Consider the following 21,146-nt stretch of genomic DNA (forward strand, 5'->3'; position numbering starts at 1 on the left):
AGAAAGCAAGTTTAAAACAGTAAAGTGTAGAAGGTCACCTTTTTTCCCTACTTATTGGATCCCGTTTCCTGAGTTAAGGACCAACATTCATACTCAGGCCGGAATTACCTTTATGTTTTAGGGTCCAGGGCTCCATCCCTCTGAATATCCAGTAGAAGATTCCAGTGTAAATCATCCCTCCGTACACACCCAGGACGCCATGGCAGGACGGTCTGACGTTCCTGATGGCATATAGCTCTTTCCACACCCATGATTTCTTCAAATTGTCCTCATACTCAGTTACATCAAGTCCTTTTTATGAAAAACATGAAACGTTAAGTGAAATTGCCTCAAGGAGTATAAAACACTTTATTGTCAAGGTACTTTGCTACCGAAATAACAGATGACTTTTACATAGTTAAAAAAGCAGGTGGTCATATGAGACCACACTTGAAGAACGTTTCACGTATAAATGCTGACATCTTCCAAAAAGATACCCACTTGACAGGTTGTTTAACAGGCAGTAAGGCCATACTGGTAGCATGGAATATTAGTTGCAAAATTCAGTAAACCTGAAAAGGAAGCTAAGAGAGTTTATGCTACCTATGGAGCTGATCACTGAAACACTTCCGTTACGGGCTGAACCGTGATGGCCCAGAGAGGTATTTTCAAGTCCTGACCCCTAGTTGTCTCAGAATCGGTCAGAAGAGGGTCGCTGCCGGTATACCGAGTTAAGACGAGGGCATGCTGGAGCGGCCTGGACCCTTGGTCCAATGACTGGCGTCCAGGAGACAGCCAGAGGAGGACAAGGCAGGGGCTGGCGGTGCTCTGCCAGGAGCCCGGGGCCCCCGGAAGCTGGAGACTCGGACACAGCTGTGAAGTGCTCGCCTGCAGAACTCCGAATACCTTCCTGGTTAAAGCTGCCCAGCTCATAGCGCTCGGCTGTGGTGGCCCTAGGAGGTGGCAGCACCTAAAGCTTGGGGCCCTGCACTTAATCTCCAACAGGACGTCCTGGTTCTCGTGACCACCCTCCTCCTGGTGCCGGTGACCTGCCTGCTCCGGCCCGACCTGCGCGGGGCAAGCGGGCTGGCGTCCGGTGGGACGCGGACTTGGTGAGGCGGTCTGAGGCACCGGCCCTGCCTCTCCTGTCCCCGGGCATGCCTGAAGGTACAGTCCACCTGGAGGAGCGTGTCACCCGACTCTACGGAACGCGGCTCATCTATCGGGTATCTACGGACTTGCTCCTGGTGTTTGCGTCCACAGGGAGCCAAGCCCCTGCTCTGGGAGGAGTGTTCCGTCCAAGGAAACGAGGTTGATCAATAAGTACGTTAAACAGTGAGCCGAGCCGGAAGGTGGAACACACCGGAGAGGGAACGGCGCGGTGAGAGGGGCTGGCAGGACTGTGTGCCTGTGTGCAGTGCAGATTCACTGGTGAGGTCCGCGCGAGGCCCCCGGAGAGAGATCCGAGCCGAGGTGCGGGGAGCTTGGGGGCCAGCCATCAGCTGGGTGCCCCCGGGACCCAGGAAGCGTGTCTGGGATGGAGGGTGACAGGAGGTGAAGGTGGAGGCGGGTCCGCTGCCTGCCCTGGAGTGAAGGTCTGGGGGCGCCTGCAAGGGTCCACCTGGGCCTGTGCGATGTGAGGCGGAACCCTCACGTTGAACTTGTTTCCGGGGGCGGGACACCTCGGGCTCGTCCTACTTTCCATTCATGAAACGGCACGTGGCCGTAAAAGCCTCACGGCGAGCAGGCTGCAGTGTGCTTTGCCCAGCAGGCATCGCGACGCTTTGTGTAGAGGGACAGTCACACTCTGCATCTTTCAATGCCCAATGACATAAACATACAAGACCAGCAAGATTTCTAACTGTATCTACTGTCATCCTCTATCCGTACACTGAGTGTATGTTTAAATAGCTTCTTTTTAAACATCCCCATGAAGAACCTGAGAATAAACGGGAGTTCTTACCTATCGTCTTTGATTGGAGATTCTCACTAGTTAGTTGATTAAAAATAGATTCTGCTGCCAAAATCCCACTTTTCATTGCTGTGTGGGTCCCTTTGATCTTGGGAACATTCATGAAACCAGGGCTACAACCAATTAGTAAGCCCCCAGGAAAGGTGAGTTTTGGTATAGACTGAGGAAAGAAACAGTCAAAGTGCATCTGTTAGTTCAAATTAAACAAACAGAACCGAATACTCCAAATTATAGCCCTTTGAAAGCTGTAGGGAAGAAACGAAAAAAAAAATTACATGCAAATGAATACGAGTGAAGAGAAAAATCAGAGCAAGGGCAGTTTTTCTCCTCCTCTAGAAACAAGGATCAGAACTATTGCTCTGATCTCTTTTCCATCTCCCTCCCCATGACTTACCTGCATGAGACAGACGTTAAGACCAGAGCATTAACATTTACATAAAATGTTTTTATTTATACATATCTATGTCATAATGAAAAGAATATTCTCTAAACCTGAACGTCTATTATCTAAATTGTGATCTGCTTTTACACGCATTGTGGGTAACACGTGATTTACAGAGGATGTTATCATAACTCTTCATACCTCCTTGTTTTACCTTGATGTCCAGGGAGTTTCGGAAACCTAGGTTCTAATCATGGCATCACCACAATTAGCCACTACCTTAAATAATGTATTTTAATTAACCGAAGAATAAACTGAATTTCCAAAATAAACTTTAAGATGGTTGTTTGGGCCTCAGTATACACTTCTGATGGAAAACAACGTACTAAAGGGTGGGTGACGGTTTTGGTTTAGCCCCACGATGTAGCAGCTAAGTTACCGACTGCCTCCCTCAGGAGACTGTACTGTAACCTAGAGTGTGGAGAGGAAGAAAAGAGAGCTGTGGAGTTGCTCTTTCCTCCTGGAGGCTTCCCACAGTACGCCACAGGTCTTTGTTGAGAAAGTGGTGGGTGGCTGACAGTGTGGCCGATGGGCGGAGAGGGACCCTGAGGAGAGGAGGTCAACAGGGAGCCCGCCACCATCAGCCGCCACGCCGCGGGGCTGTGGCCGCGCTCCCGTGTTACAGAGTTCTAACTGCACGGGAATGGTGGTGAGAAGCAAAAGCAACGCTGGTACAAGAAGGCTCGGGCCCAGGGGTGACTGCTGTTCTCCAACCAAACTCAGCATCAGAAACATGCAGATAAGAGAGCGTGAAATCAGGGCCGCAGAGCAGACAACAAGGGGAAAGGGCTTTCTGGAATGCCAGGAGCTGCAAACAGAGATAATGGTTAGGAACCTGGATCGTGACAATGCTCCTCTCAAATCAGGCTGTGGCCCTGCTAATCCTAAGTCTGATTCAAGAGCCAGAAGACTGACGTTTAATAAAAGGACACGGACTGCTGGTGCAAATTCTTCCAAATGGGTGCTTAAGCCCTAAGAATAAAAAACGTCATGGCCCAAGGGAAATGTGTGTTTTTCAGTTCTGCGAGGATCCTACCCTGTGCGGGCAGCTGGACATCTTGTTAAGGACCTGGGGGATCCAGGAAAAGTCGTACAGAGAGATGTATTCTGGGACATCCATTAAACGGGGGTTAGAGCTTCCCTGGTGGCACAGTGGTTAAGAATCCGCCTGCCAATGCAGGGGACACGGGATCGAGCCCTGGTCCGGGAAGAGCTCACATGCCGTGGAGCAACTAAGCCCGTGCGCCACAACTACTGAGCCTACGCGCCTAGAGCCCGTGCTCCACAGTGGGAGAGGCCACCCACTGCAGTGGGAGGCCTGCGCACCGCAGTGTGGAGTGGCCCCTGCTCGCCGCAACTAGAGAATTGCCGCAACTAGAGAAAGCCCGTGCACAGCAACGGAGAACCAAGGCAGCCAAAAGTAAATAAAATAAATTAAAAAAACAAACAAACAAAAAAACGGGGGTTAAAATGAGGAACCAGGCCGTATCACTGAAGAAGATGGGTATGGCCTGGAGTAGTTCTACAGTAACAGATTTTACCCTTCCACCTGACAATTGGTAAAATCAGTCTCGTAACTTCCTTTTCCTAGGACTTTTCTGTAACCTAATCTATTTCTGCACCAAAATAAAATTACACTTCCCTGCACTAAAAGAAAAAAAAAAGAACCTCCCCCCCCCCCCAAAAAAAACCCCACAGGGGTTAAATACTAGAAACCCATCAGGAAAGGGGAGCTTTGGTACAGACTGAAGAAAGAGAAATAAAAAGGCATGTAATACTTGTTGGTGCAGAATAAAATTGGATGTTCCAAATTTTTGTCTCTGAAGGGTCTTCAAAAACTTAATGGAAGTAAGTTTCTGAATCTTTGACTAATTAAATCAGAAAACTTAGGTAAAAAGTGTATTGTGTGTGTGGGGTCATCTCTTCCTGCTCATCTAAAGATCATCTGAGGTGCTGAAGCACACAAGGCAGGTGTCATAAACTCGAGTCTGCATGTACTACTGAATATACAGAAGCCTTTACACTATAAATTAAAGAGTAGAATTAGGCTGGCAATAGGTATTATGCACATTATTCAAAAAAGTTTAATGGGCTTGAACATAGGAAATTTAGCAAATATTATTGCAAACGAATAACTGCTCCAGAAATAAAAACAACCTCATGGGAGGTAACTCCGCAGCAATGGAATTTAGGGACAGTGTTATTTTTAGGGTTCTAGTGATGACATTCATAATTTAGCTGTGATGTACTTGACTTTACGAATGTATTTAGAACTTCACTTTAAAGGTTAAGTCAACTTTTCTCCCCAATTTTCTATGATCTATTTGTTACTTTTACAACAGATTAAAAACAAAAAGATATCAGATTTCTAAAATATCAACAGTTCTAGATTCCTAGAATATTAGAGACAGAAGGGATCATCTTTATTTTACAGATGATCCCTTAACGCCCGAGGAGTTAAATAACTTGACCAAACCGTTTGGTATAAGTTTTAGAGCTGACTTTTAGATCATCTTACCTGTCGAATACTATTTCCAAAACAGTTCTAATAGCTTTTATCATAGCTAGCCATCTAGCTCTTATTTCACTGTTTAATAACTAAATACTTAATAAATTATTTCATTGTTTAATAACTAAATACTTAATAAATTAACTGCATTTGATAGTATTTATTTTGAACATATACTAAAATAGGACAATTAAGGGTAAAAACTTAACAGAGACCACCTAAAGGGCATGGATGACACTAGGTAGTTGAGATTAATTAATTACCTTTGCTGAAAACTACATCTGTCCTTGAGTTTCCTGGCAGCAAAGGAATAAAGGAAAAGATCTTGGATCACATAGTTTAAATTCTCTGGTTAAAGACAAACCAATAAACAAAAAAGCCCATGAATTTTTCTCTAGAAATCAATATATCCTTAAAATTAAATTCATGGTGTCATTTAACTCTGGTGTGGTACAGTTTTATAAATACTAGGGTGCTTTGCTTAGTTACTTAAATTTTCTTCCTGAGATAATCTTCTATCCTTTATTTAAAGTTGTTACCTTATGTTTCAACGTTGAATTTATAATACAGAAATAAGGATTAAAAACGCGGAAGTGTTACCTGAAAGCCACCTTCATTGAGGGCTCTGGCTCCATATGCAACCCTTTTCCCGCCTTCCAACGTCGGCTGGATGCTAGGGTGGTGTTTCCACCTCTGGAACTCTCTAAATGGACTTAGGTACGGATTTTGATAGTCTAGACCAACCTTAAAATGTTTATATTTAAATGAGACATCGTTATTTCAAATTATATCAGGCTGAAATGTGAGCAATATTTACCAGAGAACATGTACATTAAACTGCTTGTACTCAAAGTACTTAGGGAAAGGTATGCAACGACCCAAATTTAAATAAATAACCCAATAAAATCTGTTTGGAAAAGAAAGGGTAAACAAAAGGATGCCATGTGTTTAGAATTGGCAGAACTTGAAAACATTTAGAATGTATTAATAAATCATTGTGCTTTGTAAATCAAAGTCCAAATTAGAAAAATGTTTGTAGGTGTTACACATTATGTTTCTACAAAAGGAGTTGTAATAATTTATCATTCATTTCTCAATACCAACTCCAGAAATAAACTAATAAGCTCGATGCAGTACTACTGAGGCAAAAATGAAGAAAAAGAATGTAATCGCACTTATAAAAAAAGAAGGTGAAAAACATTAGAGATTACATTTTTACCAAAAATGCTGAAATTAATAACCAAACCCTTTTTGCTTTGAAAAGATTAAGTCACTATAAAAACTAAATCAAAGTGATGGACCGAACACAATAATACATAAATTTAACGTGTCATGGACAAGTCTAATCATGACATTGAACTATAAAGCTGCAACTGCAAGGTGCAGTAACTCATATCACTTTTCCATTCCTTGTAATGTTCAAGATGTAATTTACTGTAAGGATGTTTAAGCGACCAAAAGGGAGGAAATGGTCCTGTTTTAGTTAGAGGTTCAAACCCAGTACGGACTGCACTTCCTGCAGTGGCGTGCCACAGTGGACATGGGCTTCAGGTCAGACAGGTTCGGGCATGAGTCCTGCCTCTGTCACTTAATGCGTGTGTCTGGGAAGGCTGTTTAGCTTGTCTGGACTTCAGTTTTCCCACCGGTAAAATAACGCTAGACCAACTTCACAGGATTTTTATGGACCAGGATTCCCAGGGAAGCATCCAGCACAGGGCCTGGCGTGTAGCAGCTACTGTACTACAGCTACGTGAGCTGAAGCAGACCACTGTCTACAGTGGCCATAAGCACTTCAGATGTGGACAAAAGCAGAGAGGAAGCTTTAAATGAGAAGCCTTTTACATTCTCCAGATGCAAAGCCCTGGATTTGTGACACTGAAGACCCAGTGGCTCTCAGAGTGGAACTTCCCATCACGGAGTGTAACTTACCACGAAGCCGAGCGCTACGAGGGGCTCCCCTTCATTCAGGTGATAGAGGAATGAGCCCCCATACGTGTGTCTGTCCAGGGGCCAGCCGACAGTGTGATCGACTCTCCCGGGTTTCCACTTCTTCTCATCGATAATCCATAACTTTAAAAAAAAGTCCGAGAGTATTATTTAGATGTTTTATGTCACCACATGTATAAAACTTGCTAAGTTTTATGTCTTATTTATGAAAGTTACAACTGAAAAGCAGAAATAAGAGAAACACACAAAGAAGTACTTCAAATATCCCAGAAAATGACATCAAAATGCAGCAGGATGATCGGAGTAAAGAAACAGGTGAGGAACTCTGTAAGACATTAATTAAGTTCTCAGATGGGTAAGGCGTTCGTGCGGTTGTGGGAAACACCACTGAAGAGATGAGGTGCTGGGAACCACCTACACCTTGACCCGGGCGATGGCCACACGGGCGTGTTTGCCTCATGAACGTGAGCTGCGCCCTGCACTTCGGATCTGTTACTTTATAGGACAGATGTCATTCTTCAGTAAAAAAAAACAGTGTGCTCCCTCCTGCACCACCTTCTCCACAACTGAAGCTAACTGATCATCCTGTTTTCAGAATGGTTAAGTTTTAAATTGCAAACAACAATTTCCACAGGAAATATTATCTAAAAATCAGATATGACGTGCCACCACATAGAATTATGTACAGTCTACCAAAACAATTAAGCCCTTACTCACAATATAATGAATCTAGTTATATATAGAATTTGAAACTTTCTGAGCTTTACCCTAAAAAGATTCTTAACAAAAGAGTTATGATGAAACTTTTGCGCTAATAGACCTAAGGTTTGGATAAACTGAGAAAATATACAACACTCAGCCTAATTAAATTTTAGGCTGCAGGTCAATATACTACGGCTGAGTGTATATTTCATAAACTAAATTATCTTTACGTTATAATTTTGAATAAACAATTCTTGTAGGATGTGGTCATTTTACAAAGAGCATTGGATAACAGGTCAAATCCTATTAGGGCAGATGGCATTACCATGAAAAAAATCAATATCACAAATATTTTCAAATTCAAGACTTCAATCAACATCTGATAAAACAACTAGAACATGCAGACACAATTTAGGTAATAGTAAAATTTGATTAGTAATATTCTCCAGCCCCTTGAAAAATATCCCTAATGTTTTCAGTCATTATGAACATTTCAGGTTAATGAAAAATATAACTATAAAATTAAATCAATTTATAAACCACACAATGCAAATGAATGTAAGCTTCATCTTTTCACACGAAAGTCACACCGGCAAACTCGAGTACCTCCTTGAGCCCGATCCCGTACGTCTGGGGCTCGCAGTTGGCCCTCAAGTCGAACTTCCTGTACAGCTGCTTGGCCAGGTGTCCGTGGCAGCCCTCTGCAAAGACTGTGACTTTGGCATGTAGTTCCAGCCCCCGCTCAAAAGTTGTCTAAGAAACAGGAACACGTTAAATTGCAATGTTTGACAATTTTAAAAATATTCACATTCTGGTCAGTTTTGAATTGATCTATGATTCAGGTATAGAAGAGAAGGTGCAGATATATAATTTTAGTAACAGAACTAAACACTGTTGTAAGTGGAATCTAATTTAAATTTTATAACGTATCTTGTGTCTTTGTCATATTGATCGAATGGTTAAGTCTGTATGCATTAAAAAAACAAATAAAGCATGCTCATCCCCCCACGAAAAATTATCTACAAATGAATGTACAGTGAGAAGTGAAGGGGGGCGGCCGAAAAATGAGTGAAGGGGGTCAGTGTGTGGTGATAGGTGGTAACCAGGCTTGGGGTGCTCACCACTGTCTAGTGTATACAGATGTCGAATTATAATGCTAGACACCTGAAACTTATATAACTAAAAGAAAATTTTTTTAAAGTGAAAGGCCATTTCCCCATTGTTCCTGATTTTCTAGTCCCATGATTTGAAGCAAAAAACACCATTAATAGATTTCTTGTGAATCATGCCAGAAATTTTCCATGAATAAAAAAACTACATGAGTCTATTTATATCCTTCTAACACAAACAAGATCATCCTAAACATACTCTTCAGCTACTTGCTCTTTTCACTTTAATTTTACTTGTTCTCTATTGCTGGATATATACTGTAAAACTGAAACTTGTTTTTTCCAAGGGGAAAAAATAAGCTACAATTAAAAAGTCTTTCTCTCTCTCTTTTGCTCTCTGTAATTTGCACTTATATCCGGCACATGGTAGGTACTCAGTAAAGCTCCTGAATAAAGGAATGCAGAATAATAAGGAAAGTCTCTTATGAAATACATATTTCCCGATATTTCTCCATTCATATGTTTACAGGTATTGTGTGTATACAGAAACATTCATACAAAAAAATGGTTTACACGGACAAAGCATTTTATAACTGTTTTCACATTATACAATATAAAGTGATTTGCCTAAGGCAATATATACCAAATTAAACATTCATTTTTTAATTAATTAATTAATTTTTGGCCGCATTGGGTCTTCGTTGTGCGCCGGCTTTCTCTAGTTGCAGAGAGCAGGGGCTGCTCTTCATTGTGGTGCACAGGCTTCTCACTGTGGTGGCTTCTCTTGTCGCAGAGCACGGGCTCTAGGCATGCAGGCTCAAGTAGCTGTGGCTCGCGGGCTCAGTAGTTGTGGCTCACAGGCTATGGAGTGCAGGCTCAGTAGTTGTGGCGCATGGGCTTAGTTCCTCCACGGCATGTGGGATCTTCCCAGGCCAGGGCTCAAACCTGTGTCCCCCGCACTGGCAGGCGGATGCTTAACCACTGCGCCATCAGGGAAGTCCTAAGCATTCATTTTTAATGCTTGAATAGATTCCTACCTTCTCAATCAGCTCTCAATAACTGGACGTTTAGGTTATTCCAGGCTGTTTCACTATTATAAGCATGGCTCAGATTGATATCCTTGACGCGAAATATTCTCGGTCTAAGTGTAAGAACTATTTCACTACTGATTTCATACGTTCAGTCACTAGAGAGTCTGAACATCTTTCACGTTTGTTGGTGACTCTGTGTTTCTCTGTGCAGAGCTCACCAACGTCATACACGTGCACACACGTCCTATAAGTGACTGTGCTGAGTACCTTTGGATTTGTTCCCTTCTCCTTCCTCTTACTATACTTCACTCATCCATAAACCCTGTTAACAGCCTAGCACGCCAAGTTTTACCCAAATATATATACATACGCACCTGTGGACTGAGGTATTTACATAGACACCTCAACTTTTTTGGTTCCTGATTCATTTCACAATGGTAGCATCATATAACACAGACTTTTCTGTATCTTACTTTTCTCACAATACTACTTCATGGAAACCTTTCCAAGTCACTATGTGGCTCAAATCTTTCTTTTTAATGGCGGGCAGTAGTCCGTGTGGGAACACCGTAGGTTATCCAGCCATTCTGCTAATGGGTAATAGCCATTCACTGTTCCAGTTTATTTGCTATGATAAGCAATGTCATAAAACATACACCCTGTATATGTATCCTTACAACATTGGTGCTTTTATTCCTGTAAGCTAGGTTCCCAGGAGTGGCACTGTACAATCAAGGGGCACACCTACTTTCATTTTATGAGATGTTCCCAGACTGCTTTCCCCAAAGCCTGAACAATTCACATTTCCACCCACAGTGTATAAGAAGACCCTTTTCCTATTTCTAGCTAGTGACAGTATAACTGTTCCTTTCACGGTTTTGCTAAGTGTAGAGCTGGCTAACTTACTGCTATTTTAATTTGCATTTTCTGGATTACTCTTTTTTTTTTTTTTTAACATCTTTATTGGAGTATAATTGCTTTACAATGCTATGTTAGTTTCAGCTTCGCAACAAAATGAATCAGTTATGTATATACATATATTCCCATATCTCTTCCCGCTTGCGTCTCCCTCCCTCCCACCCTCCCTATCCCACCCCTCCAGGCGGTCACAAAGCACCGAGCTGATCTCCCTGTGCTATGCGGCTGCTTCCCACTAGCTATCTACCTTACATTTGGTAGTGTATATATGTCCATGCCTCTTTATCGCTTTGTCACCGTTTACCCTTCCCCCTCCCCATAGCCTCAAGTCCATTCTCTAGTAAGTCTGTGTCTTTATTCCTGTTTCACCCCTAGGTTTTTCATGACATTTTTTTTTCTTAAATTCCATATATATGTGTTAGCATACGGTATTTGTCTCTCTCTTTCTGACTTACTTCACTCTGTATGACAGACTCTAGGTCTATCCACCTCATTACAAATAGCTCAATTTCGTCTCTTTTTATGGCTGAGTAATATTCCATTGTATATATGTGCCACATCTTCTTTATCCATTCATCCGATGATGGACACTTAGGTTGTTTCCATCTCTGGGCTATTGTAAATAGAGCTGCAATGAACATTTTGGTACATGACTCTTTTTGAATTATGGTTTTCTCAGGGTATATGCCCAGTAGTGGGATTGCTGGGTCATATGGTAGTTCTATTTGTAGCTTTTTAACTTTTCAGCAACTTTTTCTTTTTGATTCAAGAAATATTAACTGAGCACCTCTGGTGTGCCAGGTTGTATGCTAGGCACTGGGGCAGAGATGACAGAAAAACACTGTCCCTTTCCCTGGGGCCAGGCATGGAGGCAGAGCTAAACATAAATAACTACGCAGGCGTGCAAGGACTAGGTGTGACTGTGTGCCGTGAGGAGGGCTGGGGAGCCGGCACAGGAGCCTGGGCCCAGATAAGAGGCATCAGAGGACCTGCCTCCTGGCTAGTGGTTACTGCTCGCCGGGATCTGCTCTTCATTTTGTAAGATTCTGCCCGTTTTTCTACTGTGTTCTCTTTTTTCTTGTCAATGTAGAAGTGCTCTTTCACATCACAGGTCGTCAAACATTTTCCCCCGATCTCCTGCTTATCTGCAGACTCACTAGTATTTTTGGTATACAGAAGTGTTTAATTTTTAAATAGTTAAAAAAGGCCTGCCTCTTATAGGTTTTTAATTTCTTGCCTTTATAGGATGGTTTATCTACCCTACACCTAGGTTGTAATTATAACCTAGATTTCTAATTTTTTTATTGTTTTAAGAAATCATCAGAATTAAAATAAAATGAAAGTCTAACTATTTGCTTCCAGATGGACATGCAGTTTACTCAGCACCACTTATAAAACAACTCGATCTTAATGGACTAAAATATTCCTCTTAGAGGCAATATGCTCCTTAGTGTGCAAGGGGCAGCTCTGGAGCCTCTATTCCAACCCCAGCTCCACTACCTAACAGTGGCCTGACCCTGGGCAAGTTACTTAACCTCCGAAACATGAAAACATCCACATCATAATTCTGACAGTAAGATGCCTATTAGACCTAAGATTAGAGCTACTGAATGAGCAGCAGGACGCAGGATTCTGGGACTCAGGGTAGACGTGTTTCAAGCCCTGTCACTGGATACTCAGAGGACAGGGCGCAGAGGAAGAGCAAGCAAAGGCGGCAGGAGGGGCCCTGAAACACCAGGAAAACCAGGAGAAGGTGGTGTGAAAAGCCAGGTCCAGACAGTGTTTCAGGAATGAAAAAGTTATTCAGCTGTGCCAGCACTGCCCACCAGGGGCCAAGTGAGAGGACAGAGAACTGGGTACCACCAGGCGGAGGTGTCTGTGAGCGACGAGAATGTTTCCGTGCAAGAGCAGGAGGAAGCCTAACCACGCCGGGATCAACGGAGCCAACTGACGAAGAACAAAGAATCCATCACTGCTTCTCCTCACCCCACCGGCCGTATGAAAATAAACTTGCATGGGCTTCCCTGGTGGCGCAGTGGTTAAGAATCCACCTGCCAGTGCAGGGGAAACGGGTTTGAGCCCTGGTCCGGGAAGATCCCACGCGCCGCAGAGCAACTAAGCCCGTGCGCCACAACTACTGAGCCTGCACTCCAGAGCCCACGAGCCACAACTACTGAAGCCCACGCACCTAGAGCCCATGCTCCACAACAAGAGAAGCTACTGCAATAAGAAGCCTGCGTACCGCAACAAAGAGTAGCCCCTGCTCACCACAACTAGAGAAAGCCCACGTGCAGTAACAAAGACCCAACACAGCCAAAAATAAATAAAATAAAATAAAAAAAAAGAAAGAGGGACTTCTCTGGTGGCACAGTGGTTAAGAATTCGCCTGCCAATGTAGGGGACACAGGTTCAAGCCCTGGTCCGGGAAGATCCCACATGCTGCAGAGCAACTAAGCCTGTGTGCCACAACTACTGAGCCTGCGCTCTAGAGCCCGCGAGCCACAACTACTGAGCCCATGAGCCATAACTACTGAAGCCCGCGTGCCTAGAGCCTATGCTTCACAACAAGAGAAGCCACTGCAATGAGAAGCCTGCGCACAGCAACGAAGAGTAGCCCCCGCTCACCGTAACTAGAGAAAGCCGCACGCAGCAACGAAGACCCAACACAGCCAAAAATAAATAAATTTAAAAAAAAAGAAAAAGAAATTTACAAACTCAAATTACTGAGACTCCACTATACTCTTCTATGCTTTTATATCTATATAAATACAATATATGAGTGTTTTTACAACTACAAAGCACAAGACACAAAAATATACATTTGAACAAATACCCTGACAATATACACACAAAAAGAACTATCAGAATGGTAGAATTTGCATGCTTCAATGTTGCTGTAATATTAAATACGGACATTTTTAAAGAATAAAATGCAATTTATAATCAAATGATCATAATACAGAAAAGAATAGCCATAACACAGGAAAGAATATAAGAAAGACAGTATTCTTTTATCATCACTGAGTTCCCTTAAGCCCGAGCTCCCTTACTGAGTTCATGATTCCTCTCCACCCAGAACTCTGTTCCCTTTCTGTGCCCTCTGACCTCATCCTGTGCTCACTCAACACCAGTCAACTAGAGTCCGATGACTACAATGGCTGTCACTGATAACATAGTCACTGTACTAAAATGGCTCTTGTAGATCTCATCACTAACGTACAAACTCAGGCTGTTTCTCCAGGGCAAGATGAGCCCAGAGACCCCCGAGGTGTGGACCACCCGGCCAGAGCATCGTCAGTCAGAGACACCCTGACCCCCGAAACAGAGTAAGAAATGTCACGAGATGATGATTCTTCCCAGCTTCTTTATTCTTCTGCTTTAAAACACCCCGAACCCAAAGACCGGGTGCAGTGGATCTGCGAGGCTTGTCTCACACCCCCTTGCTGGGAGCCCCACAATAAACTCTTACTTTGTTGCAAACTCCTGCTATCAGAGTCTGGCCTTCTGTGCTGAGGGTACAGGTCACATTATAAGAAGCAGGATGAGATACCAGGTGTTGCAAACCTGGCTATGCATCAGAACCCCTGGGGCTTGATACAAGACAGCTTCTCGGGCCCTGCCACAGGACAGGCTGAGCCCCAAGGCCTCAGGCGATTCTGGGGCAGCCAGCCAAGCCACTAGGAGAACCACAATGCAGGTAAGACTTGAGAGCTTTGCCACTTGCTAATCTCTGTGCAGGAAGGATTGAAAAGCAGGACGATCTGCTGGAGGAGGCTTAGACTAGATGCCCAGCTCTGTTCTAGAATGGCAGAGAGGACTAACTAGGAGTTGACAAATCTCTACTGAGGCCCCGGCACTGCCTGGCACTATGCTAGCTCTGGAGTAACCCTCCATGATCTCTGAGGTTCTAATCTAGTTGAGAAATTAAGACAATTAACAAATAAACATGAATAGGCAAGTTAATTTATCAAGATGTTAATTTGTGTTTTGCTCTTGTTATCACAGGAAAGCAAGGTATTTTTTTTTCCTTGTCCTTTCCAAGGGATCTTACAGAGTGTGAGATCCATGTCTCAGGAGCTCTTCTTTTACAAATGCAAAAATAACAACTTTTGAAAACCAGAAGGCCATTGAAGCCTATTTTGAAAGAGATGAGGTCAATCAGTTTTGCATTTACCAAAAGATGTCAAAATCCTGTCAAAGACTCCATCAGCATTACTGACAGTAATAATGCAAATGACTCTTGTCCACAGAAGTGGAAACTGTGGAGGTGGCCCAGCTGCTGACCCACGTGTGCATGGTTTTTGATTCTCCTTGAACTGGTTGTAACATCTTACTGATTCCCTCATTAATTAATGAGTGAAATAAAATCTTTGACCCATGTTTGTTTGATATTTGTATGTCATGTTTTTTCTTTTAAGAAAATCATTGTTAAACATGTTATATCTACTTGCCTAAATTACGGTTAGTTCAAAGATGTTTCTCTATTTTTTAACAATGAGAAAAATTCCACATTAATAACTAATATTCTAACATGCACTTAATTAATGTGCAGTTTGTAGCAAGACTAAATTATTGGGTGTGAGTTGATTCTTTCTCTTTCACTGTCAGTTTGCGAAGCGCAGAACTGTTACGTGCATACCTTGGGCGCACCATCCTTCTGTATCCCTACGTCGTTGGTGGCAATTCCTTTCACGCTACCGTCTTCATGAAAAAGGATCTAGAATGAAAACACATTTGGTTATCACCTGGGGATTCACAACCGCTTGCAAAGAAACAAACAGCCTTCGATTTTTAGAAGGTGAGCTTGTTCTCAATGTTATAGAGACAAAGGCTTAAGAATGTTCCAGCAAAAAAAGGGGATGTGCTTCTAAGCTACTCCCTTCTAGACAGAACACAGCTCAAACAGCTGGAAATGAAGGAAATGCCCCGACCTGGTGAGGAAGAACAGGAGGAGCTGCCAGAGAACAACGAAGGAGCCGGGAAGATGCAGCAGGAAGCCCTCTGCCGAGTTCAGGGGTCAAAGGCATGTGCACAGAACTTGGGGTCAGCACCCGTGACAGGCTGGACCATCAGGTGGGCGGCTGAGGAGAGTGTCGGGAAAGCCTCTGTCTCCAGTGAGCCCAGACCCCAAAACCAAAAGACCAAACAACAAGACAAAACAGAGAGGGGCTGAAGGCAGTCCAAGTTATTTCTGGACCACAAAGAAAAGGGAAAACTGGTCAAAGGTATGATTCTGAAGATGAGCAATAACAATTCTCTTATTTGGTTTCTGTTTCCTCCGGAGGAAAATGCTCTTTTGACAGGAAAGAACAAACTGTACACTAGAACCTCACAGCAGAAAGCACGGGAGAGGAAAGGCGAAACAAGAACCAGCAGCAATGGATGTGACACCTTGAAAACAAATCCACAGTAGTATGTGACTGTGGCCTGGACCCGAAAACGGCCTCGGTGTACAAAACCTGGGGAGGAGAGGAGAGCGGCAGGGGACCAGAGAGAGACAGAGAGAGACACGGAGGGAGAGAGAGCGCACACGAGCGGGCATGTGTGCAGATACACTCAAAAAGAGAAAATCATGGATGCTACAAAACATCTACTTGTGACTTTGATTCCTGTTGAACACAGTTTAATTGGGAGAAATGCAAAACCAAATGCATGTGCATGAACTGGGAAACCAGAAATCAGTAGTGGCAAGTGTAATGCAGGGACCATGTATTTTACTTGGTTTATATACTGTAAAGGTAAAAACAAAGTTTTTCAATTTTCGCTTGTGCCAAAAACAAGAGCACTCCCTCTCTCATCCAGATTTTTTTTAGCATTTCCTTTAGAAAACTTAACTGTAAACCCTTTCTCTGTCTCTCTTAGATATATGGGAGTCATGTTAAAAGCTAAGTAAGACTCCTGCCAGGTCTGTATCTCAGCAATGAGTTTCTTGGGTACTCGGGGACACACCTGAGATGTGACCATGGAGGAGGACGGTGGCCGGTCTCCCTCTCTCTGGGGGAAGAGTCTGGGCTCCGTGCTGGCCTCCGCGTTGTCACTTCCCACTTGTCACAAAGATACAGGACGCTTTATTTGTCCTTTGGATAGAGACGATTAACGTGCATGTAATGGACTGTATCTGCCTGACTCTGTAAAAGGGTGAGATTTCTTTCTGTTTCAGCGACCTCCCTAGCAGATGGCCTGTAGCTGCACTCTAGTCTTGGCAAGAAAAAAACTGTTTCATTCTTGTTTATAATATGTAGAGGTAATTTTTCTGGGCTGGCAGGAGATTTTAGTTTTAATAATTTCCCCAACAGTATTCAGTGAGAAGCTACAGTCCGATGTGGCCACCAAAAGTTATTTTGAGGAAATTACTGGGAGAACAGTTTCTAGAATGAAGAGGGGAATGGCCCTGCTGTACAGCAGGCTTGAAGTAGTGCAGACATTCTGGGTGCCACTTAGAAAGGGAATAAAAAGGGAACGCGGTCAGAGGAGGGCAAGGAGAATACTGAAGGGACTCAAAATATTTACATATTATATGGTGGCTGTAAGAATGGAGGCTATTTAACTGGGAAGAGAAAAACCACCTGCGAAGGCGGGGAAGGAGAGCAGGGCATAGTTATAACTGGAGAGTTCTCCCTGGAGGAGGGCACAGATTCGTTCCACACAGTATAAAACAGTAAATAAACGTCTCCTCAACTTAAGGAAGAGAGTATCACCAACAAACCAAACATCGGAGATATTTTTTCATCCTTGAAGGTGTTGTCCTAAGCTGGACAGTCACATGATGTGGTGACAAGGACTTCAAGTACCCTTTGCGTGAGATCTTGCTAAGATTTCCTCTGATCTTGCAATTCTAAAATCCTATGGCTGTTTGAAAATATACATCTATTTACCTCTGTACCCATCTTGGTTGCTTTTCAGAAGAAACAGAGACCGCGTCCTATAAGCACTAAGAACAGGGCCGCACAAACCTCTGCAGCCGCGTAGCCGGGGTACACTTCCACACCCAGGGCTTCCGCCTGCTCTCCCATCCAGCTCACCAGATGTCCCAGGCGCACAATGTAATTGCCATGATTGTTCATCGGGAGACCTACAGATACATGCTTGGTTTAGAAGTCTGACTTTTTATGGGTAAAACATCTCAAAAACAGAAATACTTAATTTAGAAATTCTAATCAATGTCTAATTTCTACATAAATACACACACATCATCTTATGGCCATAATTTCAATTTATTTTGTAACAATTCTGGTCTAGAGTTCAAATTATTACATTGAAAACGACATTACAGACTAAATTAAAAATTCCTGGTTGCCGTACAAGACTATCTCAATTCTTCTAGACTGGAAGACAAAAGCACTGGGCTCTAGGCCTGCTTTCTTCCCCACAAGCTAGCTGTGAAATTCTGGTTAAGTCCTTCGAGTCTCTGGGACTTAGTTTTCTCATCTGTAAAAGGAAGGGATTCCACCCAATGAAATGCAGCTCCTTCCAGCTGTGGAATTCTGTTAAGTCTACGAGTATTTATCATTCCTCACCTGGGAGAATTGGCACAGGAATTCTATATTTCTCTGTCAAAATTCCAAATCTATCTTCTGTTACGGGAGTGTTAAGTGGAGCCTGGAAACAAAAGGAGGAGAGAAAAGGACTTTAGTTCATACTTGTGAGGTAAATACAAATCATAAACTACTGTGTCAAAAAGGAAAGGGAACTATCCTCCTCACTTTTCTTCCACCACTTCCTTTGGAGAACTTGACACCGTAAATCCTTTGTCTCTTTGAGATGCATGGGAATCTTTTTAAACCTAAATAAGCCAGTTTGCATCCCAGGAATGTCTTTGCTGGGGGCCTTGGAGCCACCTTTGAAAGTGAACATCAGGGGGGCTGTCTTCCTGTCTCCCTGCCTCTGTGTGAGGTGCCTAGGCACCTGCTGTAACTTCCTGCTCCATGGAAAGAGAAGAGTTTTAGTTTTCCTCTGGATAAAGGCAATAAACAGGCATGGAAGGGATTGGATCTGCCTGGCTACATAGGCTTTGATGTGAAAAACTTTTTCTATTAGAATTGATATTGTGTCAATAATAATTCAGTGATACCTATTTTTGATATAACATTGAAGAGAGAAAGTTAATTAGGCATAGTTACAGCATTTCTAGTTCCAAGGAGTTCACTACTTTAGAAAGAAGAGCATCGTCCCTTGTGCTAAGCCCCACGTCAGCAAACCCAGCCCTGACCTTAACCTCATTCAGTTCCGGCCTCTCCAAGGAATGTAATCTTACGCGTCAGCCTCTCCACCAGTCCTCGTGAGGCACCACCTGAAGCCTCGCCTGGTAGGCAACAGTGCCTGAACTAACCCTTTCCCTCCCCCCTTTTTTTTAAATCGTAGAGTCCTAACTACTGGCCTGCCAGGGAATACCCTGAAATAACCCTTTTGCTTATGACTTCCATGCCCCACCCCCTTTCTGCCTGTCAAACCCTTTCCTTTCCTCCTGCTCCTTGGAGCTCCCTTCTGTTTGCTAGATGAGATGCTGCCCAGAATCACTGAATAAAGCCAATTTGATCTTTAAATTTACTCAGGTGAATTTTGATTTTTAACAATCTTTACAGAGTATGTTCACAGATACTAAATATTCTAACACTGAATACCTTGAACAGGAGTAATAAAACCCATCTTACAGGGCTTCCCTGGTGGCACAGTGGTTAAGAATCTGCCTGCCAATGCAGGGGACACGGGTTCGAGCCCTGGTCTGGGGAGATCCCACATGCTGCGGAGCAACTAAGCCCATGCACCACAACTACTGAGCCCATGCACCACAACTACTGAGCCCACGTGCCACAACTACTGAGCCCGCGTGCCACAACTACTGAAGCCCGTGCACCTAGAGCCCTTACTCTGCAACAAGAGAAGCCACCACAGTGAGAAGCCCGTGCACCGCAACGAAGAGCAGCCACTGCTCGCCGCAACTAGAGAGCCCGCGTGCAGCAACGAAGACCCAAGGCAGCCAAAAATAAAACAACAACAAAAAAAACCCCCATCTTACAGAAGAAAAAAACTGAGATGCATAGAGTACAATATTTTAACCACGGTCATACAAATGATGACTGCAGTAAAACTAGCACTTGATTCTCTGTGTATCATACCAGTGACTTTTCTGCTTACGTTATAAGGGGTCTTATTAATGTATTTCCTTAGAAAATTAGATTAAATTATCCTCCTTGGCTTTAGATACTGCAATGTCCCAGGAAAGTTATAGAACACTTTATTAAGAACAATGATATAAACACCTATGGAACAAGTTAGGAAATACCCTCAAAATCAAAAAGCTATATTTATTCAAAGATCTTCTCAAGATAATACCTTCTCATAAATCCAGTACACAGATACCATGTACAGAAGGCATTAAATGAGTTAATAGCTTAAAATTTTAACTATATTTGATATGATTCAAATTTTTTGGCCCTTTTACAATTAAAAATCTATCTACAAGTATCCTCTAAGAGACAGAACTGGGTGAAAAGGTTTTCCACATTCCTTTCATTTGCAAATAGAGATGCAATAAAGACGAGACTGGGTATAAAAAACTACTTTTCATACTCCCTTCTCCTTCCAGTCTGGGAACAGCTCTTGGAGAGCTCGTGGGTCCAGGCAAGCCCCTGAGAGTGTGTGCGTGCCTATCTGAGCAGCTTTCTCCACCAGACACACGCGGATGTCCTTCTCGTGCTGGGCCGCCAGCTGCTTGAGCCGAGCGGCTGCTGAGAGCCCCGCAGGGCCGGCACCCACGATTACCACGTCTGCCTCGTCTGCAAACCGCTCCATGTTCACCCCTGGAGGGGAGAGGGTTGAAACATATGTAACATCTGTAACTCCATTTCTGCTTTGCGAAGAAGTTCATTTGTACCATTTTTTTAGATTCCACTCACTTTGCTGTAAGGCAGAAAGTAACACAACACTGTAAATCAACTATACTCCAAAAAAACCCACATATCAATTCTGGGATGACTATTACCTGATAAAATTACAGGCTGGGTTACAAGTACCCACTATCCTTTAGAGCATTATTTATAGAAATAACCCCTCTGCTTCCCATGAGAATTATACTAAGTCCATTACTGTCTTAGTTTATTCTCTTAGGTTCTGTTCGAGGACGTATCTTATTTTAACTTCCATAATCCAACTTTTATTACTGAGATTTATTATTATAAGTTTGCAAGCATTTGCTTATCTAAATATTAATATGTAACGGATTTTGTAAAGTTATAAAATATTATTAGATGATTTTACACTATCATGAAAAATACAGTATTTACCTCCACAAAATGATACAAACTGTCTAGAAAAGTCTCAACAATTTTACAGAAACGATTACTTACCTTCCCATCGCTTGTCCTTATCCCGGGGATGAACAGTATAGTGGGTAGTGATTCGAGGTACAGTAGAAGTTGAAGACCATCTTGTAGCACACAGAGGTAGATAATTTTTCTTAATTTGTAAGGCATGAAAGCACTGGTATGCTGCACAAAAATCATGAACAGTATTATTTTTCTAATTAGTTTTTCTCAGC

The 21,146-nt window shown here is 43.0% G+C and overlaps 1 protein-coding gene across 3 annotated transcripts in view; it reads right to left on the reverse strand.

Moving 5' to 3' along the window:
* The window catches only part of ETFDH (electron transfer flavoprotein dehydrogenase), a 35,080-nt gene that overhangs the window by 2,160 nt on the left and 11,774 nt on the right, over positions 1–21,146 (reverse strand). For all 3 annotated transcript variants that reach the window (XR_013828016.1, XM_079919503.1, XM_079919502.1), the window contains exons 2-11: positions 20,956–21,096; positions 20,180–20,409; positions 18,127–18,208; positions 17,563–17,681; positions 15,249–15,326; positions 8,158–8,304; positions 6,832–6,972; positions 5,503–5,646; positions 1,943–2,111; positions 109–291 (exon numbers count right to left, since the gene is read on the reverse strand). Coding sequence is in view for 2 of the 3 variants with exons in the window: in XM_079919503.1 (XP_079775629.1) it covers positions 109–291; positions 1,943–2,111; positions 5,503–5,646; positions 6,832–6,972; positions 8,158–8,304; positions 15,249–15,326; positions 17,563–17,681; positions 18,127–18,208; positions 20,180–20,409; positions 20,956–21,096 (1,434 nt within the window). In the remaining variant the exon portion in view is untranslated. The remainder of the gene's footprint in view (positions 1–108; positions 292–1,942; positions 2,112–5,502; positions 5,647–6,831; positions 6,973–8,157; positions 8,305–15,248; positions 15,327–17,562; positions 17,682–18,126; positions 18,209–20,179; positions 20,410–20,955; positions 21,097–21,146) is intronic.

Source organism: Stenella coeruleoalba (assembly GCF_951394435.1).
Source record: "Stenella coeruleoalba genome assembly, chromosome: 4".
Lineage (NCBI taxonomy): Eukaryota > Metazoa > Chordata > Mammalia > Artiodactyla > Delphinidae > Stenella > Stenella coeruleoalba.